Raw genomic sequence first — 23,944 nt, forward strand, 5'->3', positions numbered from 1 at the left:
TCTTCACTGGTAACCAGGGTAAACATCGGGTAACTAAGCGCAGGGCCGCGCTTAGTAACCCGATGTTTACCCTGGTTACCATCCTAAAAGTAAAAAAAAAAAAAAACAGTACATACTTACCTACAGCCGTCTGTCCTCTGCACTCCTCCTGCTCTGGCTGTGAGCGCCGGGCAGCCGGAAAGCAGAGCGGTGACGTCACCGCTCTGCTTTCCGGCCGCTGTGCTCACAGCCAGTACAGGAGGAGTGCAGAGCACAGCGCTGGAGGACAGACGGCTGTAGGTAAGTATGTACTGTTTGTTTTTTTTTACTTTTAGGATGGTAACCAGGGTAAACATCGGGTTACTAAGCGCGGCCCTGCGCTTAGTTACCCGATGTTTACCCTGGTTACCGGCATCGGTGGTCGCTGGAGAGCGGTCTGTGTGACAGCTCTCCAGCGACCAAACAGCGACGCTGCAGCGATCCGGATCATTGTCGGTGTCGCTTAATGTGAAGGGGCCTTTAGCCTTGTAAATGCATTGTTGGACTGGTCTTCAAGAGCTACACGTGCATGCAAATAGTTTGGGGTGTGAAATAATGTTGACAGGCTCCCTTTAAAAGGGATTGTCCTCTACTAGATAACCCCTGCTTAATCACTAAGGGCCCCACAGTAAATAAAAACAATCAATACAAACATCACAAAGTGGGGCCGATCCAGCAATGTCGCCACTGGTAATCTCAATAGTTCAAGTGTCGTTTCTACCGCTGCAGCCAATCAGTGGCAGCAAATTATCAATAGTGCACATCTGTTTGGATGAAATAGTAACGGATGTAACCTATCAGCAGTCACGTGACACTATGTCATCTGATCCACTGGAAATAGCAGCACTGACATTGCTGGTATGGCGCCACTGTGGGAAGAGACTATAGTTGGGTTTGATTTTCAGTGGGGCCCGGGAGGGATTACGCAGGGGTAATTCAGTAGTTGACAACACCTTTAAAATACAAGAGTAAGAATAAAACCCAATAAAGCAATAAGACCAGTAGATCCTATGTGGGGCTTACATTCACATAAGAGGAAACTTGTGTTGCTTGACCTTGGGCATACTTGTGGTCTTGCTTAGAGCCTTCTTCTTTGGTAGATATATGTCCAGTACTTGATTCATAATTACCAGTGCAGGATACAGCGGTAAGGCAAAGCAAATATACCATAAAGGTCCCTTGATCTGTGCTTGAAACCAGTCAGAACACAATCCAAAGAGAACTGTGGCTGTAGAAAGGAGGTATACTAAAAGACCCCAAGTGGCATGATACAGTTTGAGCCGCGATACTGCAGTGACTCGCGCCAGGCGTGGAAAGAGCAGTGCCAGGCCACACACCGCCTGGCAGCATGTAGTGATCAAGGTGAGCCCCCCGAGAAGGCTGTGCCAGGAGGTCAGATGAGAGAGCTCACTGCGGTTCTTGCTCCATATAATAAAGGCTATACCTACTCCAGCAAACACCGGCACACACAGTTGTATAAGCCAGTGCAAACGGGTCTTGGACTTGCGGGAAAGAGGGCAAAATGGCGAGGTTTCCGGAGACAACAGCAGCACAGCTTCTGTCATACATAAGCAATACTGGAGAGAAGAATGGGAAACACAATTACACAGGACATTGGGGATAAATGTACAGCATACTAACAATTAGGTGCAATAAATGGTATTCAAACGACTGCTACAATTTACTATTCTTTGTAGCCAACCTCATTTACACACTTATTTTACAGTCTGTGTTAAGGCCGCAATACCTGGCCCAGCCGCGGGACCGAAACTATCAATCTCATAGGAATAGATGAGGCTGTTAGTTCAGTCCAAGAGACAAGTAGTTGGCTGGGCATTGCAGCCCAAATTACAGGTCAGGAAACCCACAGTCAGGCGGGAATACACCCCAAAGAGCAACATTTTACAGTCAAAAAGATTAGGTGGGCCCCCGTCACTAATCCAGTGCCCACACTATTGTTCTCATGAAAAGACTTTAATGTAAGGTGACATGATGAGGCAGATACCACATATATAAAACATCTCACTCATGGGAGTACATTAGATCATGCTCAATTTTGGGTACACGGTATCCAATTCTGCTCTTGGAGTGTGGTTACACCAAGAACTAGTGATGAGCGAGTGTACTCGTTGCTCGGGTGATCTCCGAGTATTTGTTAGTGTTCGGAGATTAAGTTTTCATTGCGGCAGCTGAATGATTTACAGCTACTAGCCAGGCTGAGTACATGTGGGGGTTCCCTAGCAACCAGACAACCTCCACATGTACTCAGCCTGGCTAGTAGCTGTAAATCATTCAACTGCGGCGAAGAAAACTTAATCTCCGAACACTAACAAATACTCGGAGATCACCCAAGCAACGAGTACACTCGCTCATCACTACCAAGAACCTAATATAACAAATGATGGATCCATGCGTTATATGTGGTTTATTGTACCTTATAGTCTTGTTATTGGCAAGAGGCAGCATAAATCAAGCTATGTCAGACCAAACCAGGCGTCTCCAACCTTTACCGGTCCTTACCAGTGAGTCTGTTCGGACTGTGTACTAAGAGATGAACTTTTGCATCGCACGGATGTAACAGTAATTTGTGCTCTACTCCTGTCACCTTTATCCATTCTGTTCACTAGGATTTTTCTCAGTGGTTTATACAGTAATTTGGAGTAAATTTGTATAAGATGTGCCGACATTTCCTGATTACGAGACAATCACACTAATGTATTTGATCCATATGTTTATAGAACCAAATCCAGAGGTTGAAACCTCTGCTCGACCACCACATGTATATTCTGACTCGATGCCTTGTGCAGCTAAAACATTCACCAGCTTGTAGGTAATGGCAGATCGTGCAATGCACCGCTCTGCCAATACAGAGACTGGGCAAGCAGGGTGCCAGCCTGATCCTTCTGAAATCATCACAACTGCTGTGCACTCCGAATGCAAAAAGTTTTTTTTTCTTTTTAAATCTGCTAATTTAGTGAAAATTTTTATGGTCTTTATCAAAGGGGCACGACTCATTGGATTCTCTGGTGCTTGTTTTTCGGCTGCTCTGCAAAATGACTGAGCCATGCCGTCATGGAATAAAATAAGAGCATCAACTGGCCTCTCAAGCTTTTGTCACGGATTTTGTGAGAACACCATCGGCATCCAACTGTCCTGTAGGGAAGAGCAGGCTGAAAGGACAGAATCTGAGTCGTCTGTATGCAGATCACTAGTAAAAGAGGTCAGCAGTAAATATGAGCGAATACATGCAAGAGAAACAGAATTCTACTAACATTTTACAGAATTTCGCATTTACCAAAATGTGGATTTTTTTGTAATTCACTTCCCGGCGGATTTAACAAAATAGCATTTTTTTTAACCACAAAGGGCCATCAAAAGGTTAGAATTTTCTTTAATCTTTATAGTCACCTTACCGGCCCTCCGCTCCTCACAGTCACCCATCAGGATCTCACTGCATCTTCCTATCACAGGCACTCATGCTGACATCTATGGGCCGCTCACGTTAAGTTGGGACTTTCAGCGTTGATGAGGTCCGGGAAGGTTCTGCGCACATGTATATAAGGACACTGTGCACGTCATGATCTTCCACGTGCTTGTGATGAACCCTCCAGGATCTCAACAACGTTGGATGTCCCTGTCTAGCGTGAGAGGCCCAGAGATTTCAGCATGAGCAGCAGTGATCAGAAAAGGTGGCGAGGACAAGATGGCTGGCAGTGAGGAGTCGAGGAGCTTGACAGTTGAGCAGTGAGGGGAGTAGAAGTACGGTATTTATTTTATTTTTAACATCTTACACGTATTATGCTCTGGGGTTTGGAAAAATGCCAGAGCATAATAAGAAACATTCAATCCGCAAAGAACAACTGGTCTGAGAATCGAATTTCCCTGGAAAATTCGTACGAATAGGTGAATTTGAATTTTGGCTGATCCGCTCATCTCTAGGCACGCATCACATCACTATTATGGGATCTGCATACAAATGAATACTGGATTAAACGTGTCCTTGAAGTCAAAAAAGAAATGAAAAAGTACAAAAGAAAAAATTAAAAGAATCAAATAGAAATAAAATTGTGTAAACCACTGGACAGGGACCATAGACACATATATAATAATCCGAAATGTCTGCACACCTTCACTTTGCGCCTGTTTTGTGTAACAAAAAAAAGCAGGAAGCTTTAATGGCGACCACACTGCGTGTCAACCAGATCTCAGATAGCGCTAAGAAATGGCTGACGACTACACGAAAAAAATTACAGAACATAATAGTGATTTTTTTTCTATTACTTTGTGGTAGTATCCCATCTGAAAAGCATTTATAAAATTAGAGGGGAAAAGAAAAAAATATAGAAAACCAAATATACAATTTGTGACATTGATACTTACAGCAGCAGCCATGAACACAGGATGCCACGAGAAAAGACCTGGGTAGAGTAAGAAAAGGAAAAGGAAGAAACTGTTATTGGGCATTTGCCTGTGCGCCTTCTTTTATATGGAAAAATAATAGAGCAAGAAGAGTAATTGTACATTTCTATAATCTTATCTGCTGAGTAGTAGGATTCCTAAAATTAGCCTCCACCAAGCTGCCTACGTGGCCTTCACTTGTCCGTGTTTGCAGAATGTGTGCAATCTGCCTTTCTTATGGATACCACACGTACCCATTATAACCTATGCTGCTGTGCACATGTCCTTGTTTTTACATGGACAGTGTGTACTTGTAAACCACACAAAGATGTCCATTTTTTACCGTTAAAAACAGATGACTGGGGCCAATGCAAGTCTATGGGTCTGTGTAAAACAAGTACAGCACACAGATGACATCCGTATGCTTTTTTGCCATACCGGAAAAACACCGATGGCACGCCGATCCCAAACACCGATGGCACGCCAATCCCAAACACCGATGGCACGCCGATCCCAAACACCGATGGCACGCCGATCCCAAACACCGATGGCACGCCGATCCCAAACACCGATGGCACGCCGATCCCAAACACCGATGGCACGTCGATCCCAAGCACCGATGGCACGCCGATCCCAAGCACCGATGGCACGCCGATCCCAAGCACCGATGGCACGCCGATCCCAAACACCGATGGCACGCCGATCCCAAGCACCGATGGCACACCAATCCAACACACTGATGACAAAATGTCTCATTTTTTGCTAGAGTATGGGCGCAAGCTCTGCTCACCTGTACACTTATTTAGACAGCATCTATCCATATAACACACTCGTTTGAGTGAGCCCTTACCTTATATAGCCATAGACTATAATGGCGCTGACAGAGCGAACGTGCACTCTGAAGGGCATCATTTTTGGGTGCATAGTGGGTTCGGAAAGTATTCAGACCCCTTTACATTTTTCACTCTTTGTTTCATTGCAGCCATTTGGCAAATTCAAAATGGTTCATTTTTTCTCATTAATATACACACTGCACCTCATATTGCCTAAAAAAAAACAGAAATGTAGAAATTTTTCCAAATTTATAAAAAAAAGAAAAACTGAAATATCACATGGTCATAAGTATTCAGACCCTTTGCTCAGACACTCATATGTCACATGCTATCCGTTTTCCTTGTGATCCTCCTTGAGATGGTTCTACTCCTTCATTGGAGTCCAGCTGTGTTTAATTAAACTGATAGGACTTGATTTGGAAAGTTACGCACCTGTCTATATAAGACCTCACAGCTCACAGTGCATGTCAGACCAAATGAGAATCATGAGGTCAAAGGAACTGGCCAAGGGGCTTGGAGACAATTGTGGCAAGGCACAGATCTGGCCAAGGTTACAACAGAATTTCTGCAGTACTCAAGATTCCTAAGAGCACAATGGCCTCCATAACCCTTAAATGAAGAGCCTTGGTGAGAGAGGTAAAGAAGAACCCCAAGATCACTGTGGCTGAGCTCTAGAGATGCAGTAGGGAGATGGAGAAAGTCAACTATCTCTGCAGCCCTCCACCAGTGGGGCCTTTATGGCAGAGTGGCACAACAGAAGCCTCTCCTCAGTGCACAGAGTTTGCTAAAAAAAAAAACACATGAAGGACTCCCAGACTATGAGAAATAAGATTCTAAGGTCTGATGAGACGAAGATAGACCTTTTGGTGATAATTCTAAGCGGTATGTGTGGAGAAAATCAGGCACTGCTCATCACCTGCCCAATACAATCCCAACAGTGAAACATGGTGGTGGCAGCATCATGCTATGGAGGTGTTTTTCAGCTGCAGGAACAGGACGACTGGTTGTCATTGAAGGAACCATGAATGCGGCCAAGCACAGAGATATCCTGGATAAAAACCTCTGCCAGAGTGCTCTGGACCTCAGACTTGGCCAAAGGTTTATCTTCCAACAAAACAGGTTTATCTTCCAACAAAGCAATGACCCTAAGCACACAGCTAAAATAACAAAGCAGTGGCTTCAGAACAAATCTGTGACCATTCTTTACTGGCCCGGCCAGAGCCCTGACCTAAACCCAATTGAGCATCTCTGGAGAGACCTGAAAATGGCTGTTCACCAATGTTCACCATCCAACCTGACGGAACTGGCGAGGATCTGCAAGGAGGAATGGCAGAGGATCCCCAAATCCAGGTGATAAAGACTTGTTGCATCATTCCCAAGAAGACTCATGGCTGTACTAGCTCAAAAGGGTGCTTCTACTCAATACTGAGCAAAGGGTCTGAATAATTATGACCATGTGATATTTCAGTTTTTCTTTTTTAATAAATTTGCAAAAATTTCTACATTTCTGTTTTTTTCAGCCAAGATGGGGTGCAGAGTGTACATTAATGAGAAAAAAATGAACTAATTTGAATTTACCAAATGGCTGCAATGAAAAAAAAAAAAAGAGTGAAAAATTTAAAGGGGTCTAAATACTTTCCATACCCACTGTATACACCTATTGGAGGTAGGCACCCAGACGCAGTCTAGTACGTTCGAGAGCACCTTAAGCGGTGCGACTAACAAAGACAAACACCTGTCCGCACTTCCTGTAATTTGTCATGGGGTCTCTGCTGCTACAGATAGATGATACTTGAGAACTGAGAGAGTACATAAAACTAGACATAAGGCACACATCTAGCAGCCGGAATGGGGTAGCCATCACTGTCAGTCCCACCACTCCAATTACTTAAAGTGACTTGGAGGATTACTGTTTCCATCAGGTGGCGCTATAGAGTTCAAGTCCTCTTCCTCTCTGGAGAGGCAATTTGCATATTAAAGACATAAGCCATTCTAATCTCTATTGCATAAGTCAGTAGTACACACGGAAATAAGCAACTTTGTAATACATCTTATCAGAGAAATCTGATTCTTTCGCCTCTGGAGTGAGCACGAATTCTCAATTAATGGGTACAATCTTTAATCAGGAGACAGATTTTCCCATTATTTAGATCGATGACAGTTGGTTCTTTTAAAATCCTATGGAGAAAGGAACAAGAGGCAGACACAGCCATTCTGCTGCAAGTTCTCCTGAACCAGTCATTTCCTGAGTCAGGAATGTAACAATCTGTCTTCACTAAATACAGATTTCACCCAAGAAATGAGAAATCTGAAAATGAATGATCAGACCAGGAGGAGAAAGAAGAAGATTACTCTGAGAAGCGATATTACAAAGCTTCTTATTTTCATGTGTATTTTATACATAATTAAGGATTTAGCAGGATTTAGCACTATAAAGTAAAGGCATGGCCATAATGGCGCTGGTGAAGGAATCCGATCAGTGGTTGATGTTTAATTAGCCCCTAAGGTTCCCTTGTAATGATATATCTGTGCATCGAGGTGGGCCTAGGGAGTAGGGTCTTCTGCTCCAGCCTCACCGCCAGCCTCCTGTGTTTCCTGTACTGATCACTGATTATTCCGCACTGCTGCCGACATTATTGGGCTGAGCGGCGCGTACGCAGATCGGGATTTCGGCTCAGTGAGAACTGATACTTATGCCTGAACAACTTCTTTCCTACTTTACAAAGTAGTAGTTTCCTACCATATTCAATCCTTTTTTTAAAGTATGGAGTCTTCTGGCCTCTGTAGGGCTAATGTGTCTTTCCACATGTGATGATCCACTAATGTATCTAACCACAATATGGGCCATCACTCATTATTTTTGTACTTTTCTCCATATACTACAAAACATGCAGCAAAAACTACCCGTTCAAGCCTTCTGACCCGAACTGCACCACTAATCGCATTGTGACTCTTTAATCTCTGAGATAAAACAAGAAAAAATAATCAATGTCGGCTTCATTTAAGATAAGAAGTAATCATCTCCTATCTGAATTCTTCCACATTTCCTCATAATAATGGCAGCACTGTTTTCTAAGGCTCATTATCTGTCAGTGCAGTCTTTCCGTGAAGCGAGAAATCTGGCCGCCTGCCTAATAACTCCTCTAACAGCTGCTGTGTGTTGCTACACAGAATTCGCACACTTTTGAGTTTACAGGTTCAGAAACTGCATAGATCAGCAATTCCAATCCTAATTACCAGGGAGGAACCTTACTGTAAAGGGAGCCTGTTGGCAGATCTGATTCATAGTGCCTGTGGTTCAGAAGGCACAGATAATGTGACAGGTTCCCTTGGAAGGGCACCTGTCATGTCCCCAGTTATTAGCTTGGAGATATAGGATTAATCTGCTAGTTAATAGCGTTACAAAGCTAATTGACCGCCGTGTGACTACCATGAGAAGATGACCCTTATGCCTCCCGAAAGACACCGGCTGTCAGTCTTGAGTGCATGTACGGAGATGATACAGACACAACTAAAGGTACCGTCACATTTAGCGACGCTGCAGCGATCTAGACAACGATCCCGATCGCTGCAGCGTCGCTGTGTGGTCGCTGGAGAGCTGTTACACAGACAGCTCTCCAGCGACCAACTATGCGAAGTCCCCTGGTAACCAGGGTAAACATCGGGTTACTAAGCGCAGGGCCGCGCTTAGTAACCCAATGTTTAGCCTGGTTACCAGCGTAAACGTAAAAAAAAAAAAACACTACATACATTCCGGTGTCTGTCCCCCGGCGCTGTGCTTCTCTGCACTGACTGTGAGCGCCAGCCGGAAAGCACAGTGGTGACGTCACCGCTGTGCTCTGCTTTCCGGCCGGCACTTACACAGTGCAGAGAAGCACAGCGCCGGGGGACAGACACCGGAATGTAAGTATGTAGTGTTTTTTTTTTTTTACGTTTACGCTGGTAACCAGGCTAAACATCGGGTTACTAAGCGCGGCTCTGCGCTTAGTAACCCAATGTTTACCCTGGTTACCAGTGAAGACATCGCTGAATCGGCGTCACACACGCCGATTCAGCGATGTCTGCGGGAGTCCAGCGACGAAATAAAGTTCTGGACTTTCTGCTCCGACCAACGATGTCACAGCAGGATCCTGATCGCTGCTGCCTGTCAAACTCAACGATATCGCTAGCCAGGACGCTGCAACGTCACGGATCGCTAGCGATATCGTTCAGTGTGAAGGTACCTTTAGTACATGGTGAGCAGGAAAGAAATATATCTTGGTACCGTGTTAGCCAGTAGATAGAAAAATATTTAGAATTGAGAGTCCTCAGTGGTTGATACCTTTTAATGGCTAACTGAAACCCTAGCAGAGACCCTAATCACAGGACAATAAAACAATCCTTATCTAAGAATTGGCCCAATATTTATGGACATAACTGTTTATCACCCATGGTAATTCTGCTTCATGTCACCTGGCTTATCCATGGTTTTTTCCCCCTCTTTTTTTTTTTCTATACTATGTTGTGCATAAATATGTGATTCCTCAGGATTTGTTTTAGTCTTCGCCTGATGAAGAGATCTGTGCAGTCTCGAAAGCTTGCAATTTGTTACCATCTTTTCAGTTAGCCATTAAAAGGTATCAACCAACGAGGACTCTCAATTCTAAATATTTTTCTACATGGTAAGCAGCAGCTTTGAAGGGGTTGTCCACTACTAGGACAACCCCTTCTTAATCTAGATAATTGGCCCTGGTAAAATAAGAAAAAAAAAAAGCTTATACTCGGCTCCCAGTGTCGGCACTCACGGTGTCTGGGCTCTCGCATGGTTGTAGGACACGTGGCGCTCAATCAGCGATGGCGTCACTGTCCCCGCCATCGGACAAACTGAAAAGGAAGCTAGGGCTCGTACTAAGGTGGGGAAAATAAAGCCAGCATTGATGGGGCACCACAACTGCACAAGAGCCCCAGGTCCACGAGTGCCGACACTGCTGGAATGATGTGGGCACAAGGGGTGAGTATAAGCTTTTTTTTTGGGAGGGGGGGCAAACATTTAGATCAGCGTCTCCCACTCACACACCACCTCCTCACCTCGCCCCCTATCTGTCGGAGTCCCGCAAGGTTCAGTTCTAGGACCCCTGCTCTTCTCCATTTACACCTTTGGCCTGGGACAGCTCATAGAATCTCATGGCTTTCAGTATCACCTCTATGCTGATGACACACAGATCTACATCTCTGGACCAGATATCACCTCTCTACTAACCAGAATCCCTCAATGTCTGTCCACTATTTCATCCTTCTTCTCCGCTAGATTTCTCAAACTTAACATGGACAAAACAGAATTCATCATCTTTCCCCCATCTCACGCGACCCCCCCAACGAACCTATCCATTACAGTGCATGGCTGCCCACTCTCCCCAGTCCCACAAGCTCGCTGCCTCGGGGTAATCCTTGACGCTGATCTCTCCTTCAAACCACATATCCAAGCCCTTTCCACTTCCTGCCGACTTCAACTCAAAAATATTTCACAAATCCGTACATTCTTCAACCAAGAATCTGCAAAAACCCTAGTCCATGCCCTCATCATTTCTCGCCTTGACTACTGCAACCTCCTGCTCTGTGGCCTCCCCTCTAACACTCTTGCACCCCTCCAATCTATTCTAAACTCTGCTGCCCGACTAATCCACCTGTCCCCCCGCTATTCCCCGACCTCTCCCCTCTGTCAATCCCTTCACTGGCTCCCCATTGCCCAGAGACTCCAGTACAAAACCCTAACCATGACGTACAAAGCCATCCACAACCTGTCTCCTCCATACATCTGTGACCTCGTCTCCCGGTACTTACCTACACGCAACCTCCGATCCTCACAAGTTTTCTCTCGCACACCACCCCTACTCTGGAACTCTCTACCACAACACATCAGACTCTCGCCTACCATCGAAACCTTAAAAAAGAACCTGAAGACCCACCTCTTCCGACAAGCCTACAACCTGCAGTAACCACCGATCGACCAAACCGCTGCATGACCAGCTCTATCCTCACCTACTGTATTCTCACCCATCCCTTGTAGATTGTAGATTGTGAGCCTTCGCGGGCAGGGTCCTCACTCCTCCTGTACCAGTTATGACTTGTATTGTTTAAGATTATTGTACTTGTTTTTATTATGTATACCCCTCCTCACATGTAAAGCGCCATGGAATAAATGGCGCTATAACAATAAATAATAATAATAATCAAGAAGGGGTTGTCCTAGTAGTAGACAACGCCTTTAAGTACAGATTGACATCTGGATGTGCACTGCAGTACCAACTGTCAAAGTGTAAGGGTGTGCTTACAGCCGCCACTCTCAATGCTATGACCGATTGAACTGCTTGTGCATGCCACCCATGACTAAAAGCCAGCAGCTCCTATTTCTGTAGGGTAACAGCCTTTAAATGCCAGATATTTCCCTGAATTTTAAGCGCGCTAGTTCGAGAACACTGATTAGATGATCAAAAAGTCTGGACAAATATCTTGCACACATCATACTTGATTCTTCCCCCTGTCTTTTTAACCTGACATTCTTAATTCCTTACATTCTTGGAATGATATAAAGAAGGACACAAGACAGGATGGTATAAATTATGACTATAAAATATATACAGCTTAGAATCTAAATGCTACGTGTACTCACTAGTTCCAGGCCGAGCAAGAATCACTAAGAAGATGGTGAAACCAAGGGTGAGAACATGTGCCACAAAGCCGCTAAACCTCCGCAGACATTTGTAGAGCCAGTAATCTGGAACCCGTGGAGATTCTGCCCCAGGTTGGGCATAAAGGGCCGACACGTCCGGCATTGCCTACAAAGCATTTAGACAGCCTTTCAAAACACGGACAATTTCCACACACAGTAGATTATATTTACAGTATATAATGTGCGTAAAAGATTAACTATAACCTACTTGCTGCTCCCGAGTAATAAAACAGAAAACCTTGTATATGGCATTTTATGGTGTCGCGGCACACTAAGGTCTTACCTGTGAAACTTCCCACAGGGACGGTGCACCACCTTATCATTTGGTGGGAAATTCCATGACATCCTAAGATTTCACCTCTCGCTTCTGCTTGCCGTGCAGCTTTATCTGCGGCATTTAGGAGATGCTTTGTACGTGCGGGAGAGGTTTTTTGTTTCTCTGGATAAGTACATACCTGGTGAGCTTTCAGCGGTGTATAGAAACGGATTCAAGATAAAAAGATTGCTGTGTTCTAGACATTGAATTTATGGAAAATATCTTGTGCAATTACCGCAAGCCATTTACAAGTTACTGGAGAACACGAAGCCGCGCTCAGAGCTGTTACTCTCCAGCTTTCTCTGCTGCTTTATACTCACTAATGACTTCAGGGAGTTGCTAAATGGCTTAAATGCAGAAGATATTCAGAGTAGGAAGCATTTTTATGGGTTGTGCTAGAACGACCACTGCCATTAAAGGGGCTGTCCGGGAAAAAGATATTGATTAAGTATTCTTAGGGCGTAATCAGACGGCCCTCTAAATCGGACGGAGATTGGACCGCAATGCTCGGACTGGCCGTGGCTCTCCCAGCCAGAGCATGACAGCAGCATAGAAATACATAAAGCAGTCATGCTTGGGTCAGGACAGCCGCCATCCAGTCCATACATTGCGGTCCGATTAATACAGCCATCTGACAGAGCCCCAAGGATAGGTGATCAATATAAAGTCGGTGGAGGACCTACTGAGCACCACATCCCAACCACCAAGTCAGTGGAGGTCCTACTGAGCACCACATCCCAACCACCAAGTCAGTGAAGGTCCTATTGAGCACCACATCCCAACCACCAAGTCAGTGGAGGTCCTATTGAGCACCACATCCCAACCACCAAGTCAGTGGAGGTCCTACTGAGCACCACATCCCAACCACCAAGTCAGTGGAGGTCCTACTGAGCACCACATCCCAACCACCAAGTCAGTGGAGGTCCTACTGAGCACCACATCCCAACCACCAAGTCAGTGGAGGTCCTATTGAGCACCACATCCCAACCACCACATCCCAACCACCAAGTCAGTGGAGGTCCTATTGAGCACCACATCCCAACCACCAACTGATGACAATGATAGGTCAGTATAAGGCTGGGGCTACACGGGGACTTTGGCTGAGTGACCTGTGTTGTGGTCAAAGATCGCTGGGTGTCACTGCCACATCACAGAGCAATACAAGAGCATATGGTCGCATTGTGACCCCAAGGCTACCATGACAGGCAAGTCACAAAATATCCAACCCGACGCAAATGTCTGTGACTTTCTTGTGGTGGACCTGTACCCTGAGGATAGCAATGTAACCCTATCCACTTGTATTGTGCTGTGATATAATGGCGATAACCACCAATCTTCAGCCATGTGACTTATGTCACGGCCAAAGTCACCGTATCGCCCCAGCCTAAAAGGTGATAAATGCTGCCGATCTATCATTCACAGACCATATTTCCATGGGGCCACAATTCGGAAGATTGCTGGGGTGATTATTTCCCCTTGTATTTATAGGTTGTGATGAGTAGCTTGTTGCAGAACTGAGGAACTTTGGTCTCATCTACTGTTCATCTGGTACTTGGAACCTGTAGTGTGTGGTAGGAACAATTTCGGGGAACACGCTGGGCTAGGCTCACACACACTGGGACAGACTGTATATGCCCCAGAAATATGCACCGGTTGTTATTTTTCTGCATGTATAGTCTAGGGCAGGGATGTCAAACTCAAATACAAAGAGGACCAAAATTAAAAACTTGGACAAAGGTGAGGGCCAACCTTGATATTTATTAAAAAAAAAAATGTCTACAATTGAGGACATTTTTCTTTATCAAATAGAACGAACTTATTTTTAAAGGGGGTGTTCCACGAACAAAGTACATTTTAATTAAATAGATCTTAGACTACAATAAACACAATCACAAATGGGGCATACTGTAATAACATATGCTATCTAAGAGCAGTAAGAAGTATATTGCTCAATAATATAATATAAATATATATCAAAGCATAAAAAACTTTGAATTAATAAATACTACAGGTAATGTATCATGTCCACAAGGGTGACCCCAAACACACTAGGATATCCCCACAGTGAATTCCTCTATGGTCCTATTCACAAGCACGGTGAAATGACCCTATTGTATACCCCCTCAACTCTTCGTAGCCCTCCATACAGTATAAAGGGCCCGGCCCAGTCCTCCATACAGTATAAAGGGCCCGGCCCAGTCCTCCATACAGTATAAAGGGCCCGGCCCAGTCCTCCATACAGTATAAAGGGCCCGGCCCAGTCCTCCATACAGTATAAAGGGCCCGGCCCAGTCCTCCATACAGTATAAAGGGCCCGGCCCAGTCCTACATACAGTATAAAGGGCCCGGCCCAGTCCTACATACAGTATAAAGGGCCCGGCCCAGTCCTACATACAGTATAATGGGCCCGGCCCAGTCCTCCATACAGTATAATGGGCCCCGCACAGTCCTCCATACAGTATAATGGGCCCCGCACAGTCCTCCATACAGTATAATGGGCCCCGCACAGTCCTCCATACAGTATAATGGGCCCTGCACAGTCCTCCATACAGTATAATGGGCCCCACACAGTCCTCCATACAGTATAATGGGCCCCGCACAGTCCTTTATACAGTATAATTGGCCCCGCATTACCTTACAGTATAATGTCCTCACATAGTCCTCCGTACATGATAATGAAGAAAAAGAATTAGCCTCCTATCCTGGTTCCCCTGCTGCCCTGGTCGCTGCAGCGAGTGCTCTGAAGCTCTGTACAGCTGACGCAAAATAGTGACGTGATTGCGCGGAGATGTCAGACGCAGAGGGAGAGTGACGACGGAAGGAGTGGATGGCTCCCTTTCATTGCTTGCAACTGTATCAGCATCCAGGATACATTTGAAGGTGCGACGCCGGGAGGTGACAGCGCTTAAGGACAAATATAATCACCTTTCAAACCAGAGTTTGACATGTGCAGTCTAGACTCATGGAAAGTATACAATTCATACACAGACAGGGCAGACATATTATTGGTGCTACGTGTGCTGCAAAGGCGCCCAGCAGGTAAGGGGGCCACCATCAAATCAGCAAGCAGGTCCTATCACAGACACAGAGGGGGTCCCTATACTGTCCTTGCCCAGGGCGTGCGTGTGTGTGTGTGTGTGTGTGTGTGTGTGTGTGTGTGTGTGTGTGTGTGTGTGTGTGTGTGTGTGTGTGTGTACACACAAACTGTACAGGTAGGTGGGTGTGTGTGTATATACAGGTGTATATACAGTATGTATGTATATATAGGTGTGTTTATGAAGCGCGTGCTGTAGTGTGGGAATAGGCATACAAGCAAGGTATTATAGGCACCATAATCACCAGGGATTACAGCCATGCTGGGAGTTGTAGTGAGCCATCAGCCAGAGGACCACAGGTGGTAACAGAGTGCAGACTGCCGGTGCTGGCAGTGTACAGAGATGGCCATTCGGTCACTCACACTGACATACCGCGTACGATGCCGGGCCCGGGGACACAGAGCAGCCGGATGTGGAGGCTCCGCGGACACAACTTCCTCGATGTTACGTTTCCTGGTTTCTGTGTCAGTCAGACTCAGACATAACGTACCGGCGACCACAGCGCCACCCAGCGGTCCCCTGATGTAACATGTCAGCTGCTGTGTCCCAGTGCCACCGTGCGCCTCTCAATGCCCAAGCACCATGCCCGCTTCATATATATATTTTTAGGTTAGCTCATGTCTAGCCATTAATAAAAAGTGGCACTATGTGCACATTGGCCACCATCATGTCCTGCCTCAGGGTCCCTTAGTGATAAGGCTGTGGTAACAAGCGTCTCAATTCACGTTCTGGTTCTTGTGGGGTCTGGCTACCCTGTTACGGTACCATGGCCCCTAAATATGCCCATGTAAGGCTACGTTCATACTAGCGTTGTGCGCCGCTGCGTCGGCGCACAACGCACGCAAAAATGCGGCAAAACGCACGCAAAAACGCTGCGTTTTGCGACGCATGCGTCGTTTTTTGCCGAAAATCGGACACAAGAAAAATGCAACTTGTTGCGTTTTCTTGGTCCGACGCTTGCGGCAAAAAAGACGCATGCGTTGCACAACGCAACTAACAAAAACGCATGCGTCCCCCATGTTAAGTATAGGGGCACATGACGCGTGCGTCGCCGCTGCGTCGCCCGACGCTAACCCGACGCACACTAACATAACGCTAGTGTGAACGTAGCCTAATAGCGACATGGTGGAGGGGCGCTACAGGGGCCATGGGGGTCGGGTTTGTGGGTGGTGGAACAAGGAGGGCATCATTTCTATTTTAGGGAGCACCAAGGGGAAAAAATACTTTCAAAATGGGGCACAGTAATTAGGGGTCATTATTTATGAGTTAGGGGGCTTTGCCCTGGTCACGTGACTGCATCCACCGTTCATAGGAGATTCGCAATGACAGACATAGGGGGTCTTCTGCAGACCTCCGGCGCTCATGATAACCCGTCGGCGCCACTCGATCACTTGACAGGTACGCCGTTGGGTGGAATTTGTGACGTGTTTACGGCTGGTGCCAGTTAAATTCTACTGTCCTGACCGGGATTTATCAGGTTAACAGCCGTGAGTAGAGCACCCGCGGCTGTTAAATCAGCCATCACGTGTGAGGAAAGATGTGAACTCCAGATCAGAGCCCGCATCAAATGCAGGGACCTTTGACATAAATATACGCCAGCAGTGGTGAAGGGGGTTAAAGGAAATTTTCAGCAAAATTTCGCCCCCTAAACTAAGTATATGACCATGTAATTCTTTCAAAGACAAGTCCAGAAATACCCGTACATGACTAGTTCATTCCTTTTTTTTCTGAGAAATCAGTGCTTAAATTGATATGCAAATGAGGCTGAAGAACTATGGTAGATCTGAAAGCCTTTGTCACTCCAGCTCTATTTCCCACCCCGCACTGCCTCCTGCTTGACTGATGACTCCTTTGCCTGAAGACACAACACATAGAGGCTGTCGGTTAGGCTAAGGTCACACTGTCAGAATTTGAGCAGTATTTTTCATCAGTATTTGTAGCCAAAACCAGAAGCGGAACAATCAGAGGAAAAGTATAATAGAAACATATGCACCACTTCTGCATTTATCACCCACTCCTTGTTTTGGCTTACAGATACTGATGTGAAATACGGACCACATACTGATAGTGTGAACGTAGCATTAAGCAGGAGGTGGCGGCACTGGGTGGGGAATAGAGCTGGAGTGACAGCCTTATTTGCATATCAATTCAAACGAGGAACGGACTGGCCTTGTAAAAGTATTGCTGCATGTGCGTATAAATAGCTTGGGAAGTGAAATCCTTTAGATAGATTCTCTCTAAATGTTCTGTAGCAAACACTGTCCATGTAGGGGCTTGGCGGCCCCACTGGGGGATTCACCTGTTCCTCTGTGGGCCAGTCCAAGCTTAATTGTGTATGTGCCATAGTGGAACTATTGTGTGCAATAGTTATTGTACTGTGGCACAAATGAATATACTCTCCTCAACATTAAGAGTGGACACTAAGAAGGAAAAGTAGTGGAATTCGGGAAACCACAGATAGAGTTGATGTTGACATTTGTTTTTTAACTTCAAAAATGTGCCAGTCCTGCACTGAATCGCGTTGGTGTAATAAAAACCTTAAATTTATGCCATCGAGATTTCTTCATTTCCGCAGCGCAGGCCCGTGCAGCACCGTGATCTCTCCACTAAAGTCTGAAGGACAAAGGCCTCTTTCACACGTCCGTCTTTTCAGATCCATTGCAATGCGTCGTTTTGGGAAAAAAACTAATCCTGCAAATGTGCCCGCAGGATCCATTTTTTTCCCATAGACTTGTATTAGCGACGGATCGCGACGGATTGCCACATGTTTCGTCCGTCGTGGAGCTGCCGGTGCCTCCGGGCTTTGAGGAAATGCCGGAGGAGCCCCGACTCTGCACGAAGATACGCCGCCCCACAGCACAGAGCCCTGACGCTGCACGAAGAGGAGCCGCCGCCCCACAGCACAGCACCCTCGCGGCACAAAGAGGAGCAGCCGCCGCCGCTCCCACCACAGAGACCCCACGGTGCAGCTACAATGAGGAAGTAGGGGGATACTCCACTCACACTTTCCTGTGGGACGCCCCCCTCTTCGTCATCGGGACCACTCCCCCCCCCCCCCAAAAGGCACATTAGTCACCGGCCCTATAAGACGACAGATGGCATATCAGAAGATCCCCCGACTTTTAAGAAGATTTTATATTTTAACTGGAAAAGTTGGGGGGTCGTCTTATACGCCCAGCCGTCTTATACGCCGGAAAATACGGTATTAATTATTTATAAAGCACCATTGATTCCATGGTGCTGTCCATGAGAAGGGGTTACATCAAAGGGGTTACAGTAGACAAACTAAAAATGACAGACTGGTACATAGGGAAGAGGACCCTGCCCTTGCGGGCTTACATTCTACAGGATGATGGGCAAGGATACAGTAGGTTTGGGGTTTGCAGAAGCTCCGATGGTATTGAGGTGGCAGGGTGGTTATTGCAGGTTGTAGGCTTTCTTGAAGAGATGGGTTTTCAGGTTCCGTCTGAAGGAGACAAATGTGGTGGATAATTAGACGTGTTGGGACACAGAATTCCAGAGGATGGGGGATATTCTGGGGAAGTCTTGGAGGCGATTGGGTGAGGAGCAAATAAGTGTAGAGGATTGAAAGAGGTCTTGGGAGGACTGGAGATTACGTGTGGGAAGATATCCTGAGATATACGGAGGGGACAGGTTATGGATGGCTTTGTAGGTTACTGTAAGTAATTTGAACTGGATACATTGGGAAATTGGGAGCCAATGAAGGGATTTGAAAAGGGGGGAAGCAGGAGTGCAGCAAGGAGAGAGATTATTTAGTCGGGCAGCAAAGTTAAGGATGGACTGGAGAGGTGCAGGAATGTTAGAAAGTAGGCCACAGAGGAGGATGTTGCAGTAGTCAAGGAAAGAGATGATTAGGGCATGTACAAGTGTGGCACCCCAGGAGTCCCGTTGCCAGAGTGGCATTGCTTTCCTCAGGGGGGTGATGCCATGCCTGGAAGCAGGAGGGATCCCCTTAGCAGGTAATACAGTCAGCATGCAACACCTTTCCAGACTCCAGACCAGAAGGGGGAGCTCTAACCCGGTTTTCAGGGGAACTTCCCTATAAGTTCTGGTCTGGAGACGGGGTTAGTTAGTGTGTGTGAGGGAGCAGACTGAGAAGGAGAAAGAGGCAAGTGAGGAGAATCTGTGGGATAGGAGCTGCGACTGAGCTCACCCCAGGACTGAGCGCCGAAGATTGGACACCGGAGTCCATGGTTGTGTGGGAACTGAAGGTCCTGCAAACAAATTCTGAGGACAGCGAGATTGCAGGTCTCCTGGCCCCATAGGACACCCAAAGGCACAGCAGCATACCAGAGCCCGAATTCACCACGAGGGAGTGACACCTGGAACAGGCTCAAGCCTTAAGCTGCCTCCCATGCAGGTAGTGTTTCACTTGGTGGATAGACTGAGAGAGGGACTTGAGGAGAAGTAAAAGCACCAAGCACCCAGAGAACAGTGCAGCAAGGAGGCCTCCAACCCCACCTGGCTAGGAGGATCCTGAATTGCTTCCAGGCTGCCCAGATTTCCATCACCAACTGTGACTTGTGCCCCGGACTGCACCTGCAACCTGGGATTAAAGGTAAAGTAAACTGCAATCCTTGAGTCCTCTAGTTGTTCCTGAAACCTCATTCCTGCACTCCAATGTCCACCATCCCTCACAGACTGTTCTGGTATCCCTGGGCCCCCGCTCCACCTGTGGGGAGCAGAACCATCCCAGCTGCATCACCATCATCCTCAGTGGTCCCTTTAAGCAGCGTCGGCCATCCCTGGCTGAGTACCACAGGTGGCGTCACGAATGATCCCCTTTTTCTAAATAAACTTTATTCCTTTCCATCAGCCATCCCTTTTAATTGCGCGCCACCCAGGGCCACAGACCGTGTTACTGCTGCCGTGACCACCCCTTTAAGAACCATCCGACCCTGTTCCGAGTACCCCACGGCCCGAGGGGTGTTGCACAAGCATTTTAGTAGATAGTGGGTTGAGGAAAGGACGGATTCTGGAAATATTTTTGAGCTGGAGGCGACAGGAGGTGGCGAGAGCTTGGATGTGCGGTTTGAAGTACAGAGCAGAGTCAAGGGATACTCCAAGGCAGCGGAATTTTGGGACAGGGTAAGGGCTCCTTCTCACTTGCGTAAAATACGGCCGAGTTTCGCAGGTTAAAACCCAGCTCTGCCGCCGACACTCCAGAGTGGAGCGTTCAGCTCCATGTATTGCTGTGTGGCCGACGCTCCGCTCTGGAGTGCCGGTGGCAGAGCCGGGATTTAAGCTGCGAGACTCGGCCGTATTTTACGCAAGTGAGAAGGAGCCCTAAGTGTGATGTCATTTATTGTGATAGATCAGGTAGGGAAGATATGCAAGATGGAGGAAAGTTAATTAGTTCAGATTTGGCCACATTGAGCTTGAGGAAGAAGGAGGATATGGCTGATAGACACTCTGGAATTCTGGACAGCAGAGAAGCAAAATTTGGGCCAGAGAGGTAGATCTGACTGTCATCAGCATATAGGTGGTACTGGAAGCCATAGGACTTTGGAGCGCCAGCTAGGGCCGTGGCATACTTGGTACCGGGTTGGCACAGTTCTTAAAGGGGTGGTCACGGCGGCAGTGACCCGGTCTGTGGCCCTGGATGTCCAATTAAAGAAAATGAAGTGTAGTGGGAAATAAAGTCTAATGTAGTAATGTTCATGACGCCACCTGTGGCCCCAGGGTTACCAGGACAGTCTATGAGGGGTTGTAGATGTTGGGGTGCAGGAAATAATTGGAGGACACAGGATTCGCAGTCTCTTTACCTTTTAATTGTCAGTGCAGTCCGGGGCACAGTTTACAGGTGATCTTTGAAATCCGGACAGCCTGGAAGCAGTTCGGAATCCCCCTAGCCAGGTGGGGTTGGAAGCCTTCCCTTCTGCGCTGAATTCTAGGTTCTTGATGCCTTAGCTTTAATCAAGTCCCTCTCTCAATCTGTCCCTCAGGTGGGACACTATCCGCATGACAGGTAGCTCGAGCCTTTTTACAGGTGTCCCTTTCTCGTGGTGACTCCAGGCTCTAATCTGCTGCTGTGCCTTCGGGTGTTAGATGGTCCAGGAGACCTGCAATCTCCTGCCCTCCGGTTTCAGCTGTGGGGCATACAGTTCCCACACAACCTTGGACCTCGGGGTCTGGTTTCTTGCGCTTAATCCTGGGGGTGAGCTCAATTGAAGCTCCACTCCCAGTTTCTCTCTCCTTTGCTTCTTCTCCCTTCACTGTCTCACACAGACTGACCGTAACTCCTCCCCCAAGCTAAAACTTATAGGGAAGCTACCCTGAATCCGGGTTTAGAGCTCACCCTTCTGGCCTATGCTAGTGTTACATGCTAAGGGAATTCCTTCTCGCTTCCAGGCATGGCATCACCCTCCCTGGAGGAAGGCAATAGCACTGTGGCATCTGAACTCCTGGGGTGCCACAACGTTATGAGTTGTCCCAGGCCAAGGGTATATATTGAGAAGAGAAGGGGTCCTAGGACAGAGCCTTGAGGGACACTAACACAGAGAGAGTGGGATGAGGAAGTAGTGTGGGAGTAGGAAACGCTAAATGTGCGGTTGGAAAGGTATGAGGAGATCCAGGATAGGGCAAGCTCTTTGACGCCAAAGGAAGAGAGGATCTGTAGTAGGAAGCAGTGGTCAACTGTGTCGAAAGCAGAGGACAGGACTAGATGGAGGAGTATAGAGAATGTAGCTTTCTTTGGCTGTAAAGGCCCCTTCACATTTAGCGACGCTGCAGCGATACCGACAACGATCCGAATCGCTGCAGCGTCGCTGTTTGGTCGCTGGAGAGCTGTCACACAGACCGCTCTCCAGCGACCAACGATGCCGGTAACCAGGGTAAACATCGGGTAACTAAGCACAGGGCCGCGCTTAGTAACCCGATGTTTACCCTGGTTACCATGCTAAAAGTAAAAAAAAACAAACACTACATACTTACCTACCGCTGTCTGTCCTCCAGCGCTGCGCTCTGCTTCTCTGCTCTCCTCTTGTACTGTCTGGGAGCCGGAAAGCAGAGCGGTGACGTCACCGCTCTGCTTTCCGGCTCACAGCCAGTACAGGAGGAGAGCAGAGCACAGCGCTGGAGGACGAACAGCAGTAGGTAAGTATGTAGTGTTTGTTTTTTTTTACTTTTAGCATGGTAACCAGGGTAAACATCGGGTTACTAAGCGCGGCCCTGCGCTTAGTTACCCGATGTTTACCCTGGTTACCAGTGAAGACATCGCTGGATCGGTGTCACACACGCCGATCCAGCGATTTCTCCAGGGAGTCCAGCGACGAAATAAAGTTCTGGACTTTATTCAGCGACCAACGATCTCCCAGCAGGGGCCTGATCGTTGGTCGCTGTCACACATAACGATTTCATTAACGATATCGTTGCTACGTCACAAATAGCAACGATATCGTTAACAATATCGTTATGTGTGAAGGTACCTTAAGTCGTTAGTAATTTTGGACGGAAGCCAGATTGTAGGTTGTCAAAGAGCAAGTTAGATTCAAGGTGAGAGGAAAGTTCAGCATGGACGTGCTGCTCCAGCAGTTTGGAAGCAAATAGGAGCAACGATATGGGGCGACAGCTGGACATAGCGCTCGGGTCAAGGGATGGCTTTTTAAGGACGGGTGAGACTATGGCATGTTTGAAAGCAGAGGGGAATCTTTAAAGTATATTTTCTCTTATTTTTTCATAGAAAAATATATCCGGCTGTGATCATGTAATCAGACTCTGACTCATGCTGCCCGCAATTTGGGCATCATGAATCGAATGACAGATTCCCTTTAAAGGAAATCTGTAACTAGATTTTGGCTACTCCACTGGGTTGCTTTTGATAAAATCACTGTAATCTAGTAGTTGTCTGAATGCTGAGCTCTGTGTAACCCCGCCCACACCACTGATTGGCAGCTTTGTGTGTACATGGGCAGAAAGTTGCCAATCAGTGGTGGGCGTGGGGTTATACATTGTTTAGGAATGTGGAAAACTACATGGCAGCAGGTTTACTAGTCCTCTAGTGATAATCTCCTACTGATAAAACAGTGATTGCATAAAAATTACACTAAGTCGCCCAGTAAGTGACACATTGCTGGAATCAGGATCTCTACATTATACTACTCTCAGATTAGGTAGCAAAAACCTTGTGACAGATTCACTTTAACCCCTTCCCGACCCATGACGCCACGTAGGCGTCATGAAAGTCGGTGCCAATCCGACCCATGACGCCTATGCGGCGTCATGGAAAGATCGCGTCCCTGCAGATCGGGTGAAAGGGTTAACTCCCATTTCACCCGATCTGCAGGGACAGGGGGAGTGGTAGTTTAGCCCAGGGGGGGTGGCTTCACCCCCTCGTGGCTACGATCGCTCTGATTGGCTGTTGAAAGTGAAACTGCCAATCAGAGCGATTTGTAATATTTCACCTATTATAACTGGTGAAATATTACAATCCAGCCATGGCCGATGCTGAAATATCATCGGCCATGGCTGGAAATACTAATGTGCCCCCACCCCACCGATCGCCCCCCCAGCCCCCCGATCTGGCCGGTACACTGCTCCGGCTCCCCTCCGTCCA

At 47.0% G+C, this 23,944-nt stretch overlaps 1 protein-coding gene across 1 annotated transcript; it reads right to left on the reverse strand.

Moving 5' to 3' along the window:
* Positions 1-379: 379 nt before the first annotated feature.
* CYB561D1 (cytochrome b561 family member D1) lies at positions 380-15,822 on the reverse strand. The gene is made up of 4 exons (XM_069756346.1): positions 15,742-15,822; positions 11,899-12,064; positions 4,399-4,436; positions 380-1,595 (listed from the first exon to the last, which is right to left on the reverse strand). Exons 2-4 carry the CDS (start codon positions 12,059-12,061, stop codon positions 1,044-1,046), a joined length of 753 nt encoding a protein of 250 aa, XP_069612447.1. The 5' UTR covers positions 12,062-12,064; positions 15,742-15,822; the 3' UTR covers positions 380-1,043.
* Positions 15,823-23,944: the final 8,122 nt, after the last annotated feature.

The sequence above is a fragment of the Ranitomeya imitator genome, chromosome 3 (genome assembly GCF_032444005.1).
Source record: "Ranitomeya imitator isolate aRanImi1 chromosome 3, aRanImi1.pri, whole genome shotgun sequence".
Lineage (NCBI taxonomy): Eukaryota > Metazoa > Chordata > Amphibia > Anura > Dendrobatidae > Ranitomeya > Ranitomeya imitator.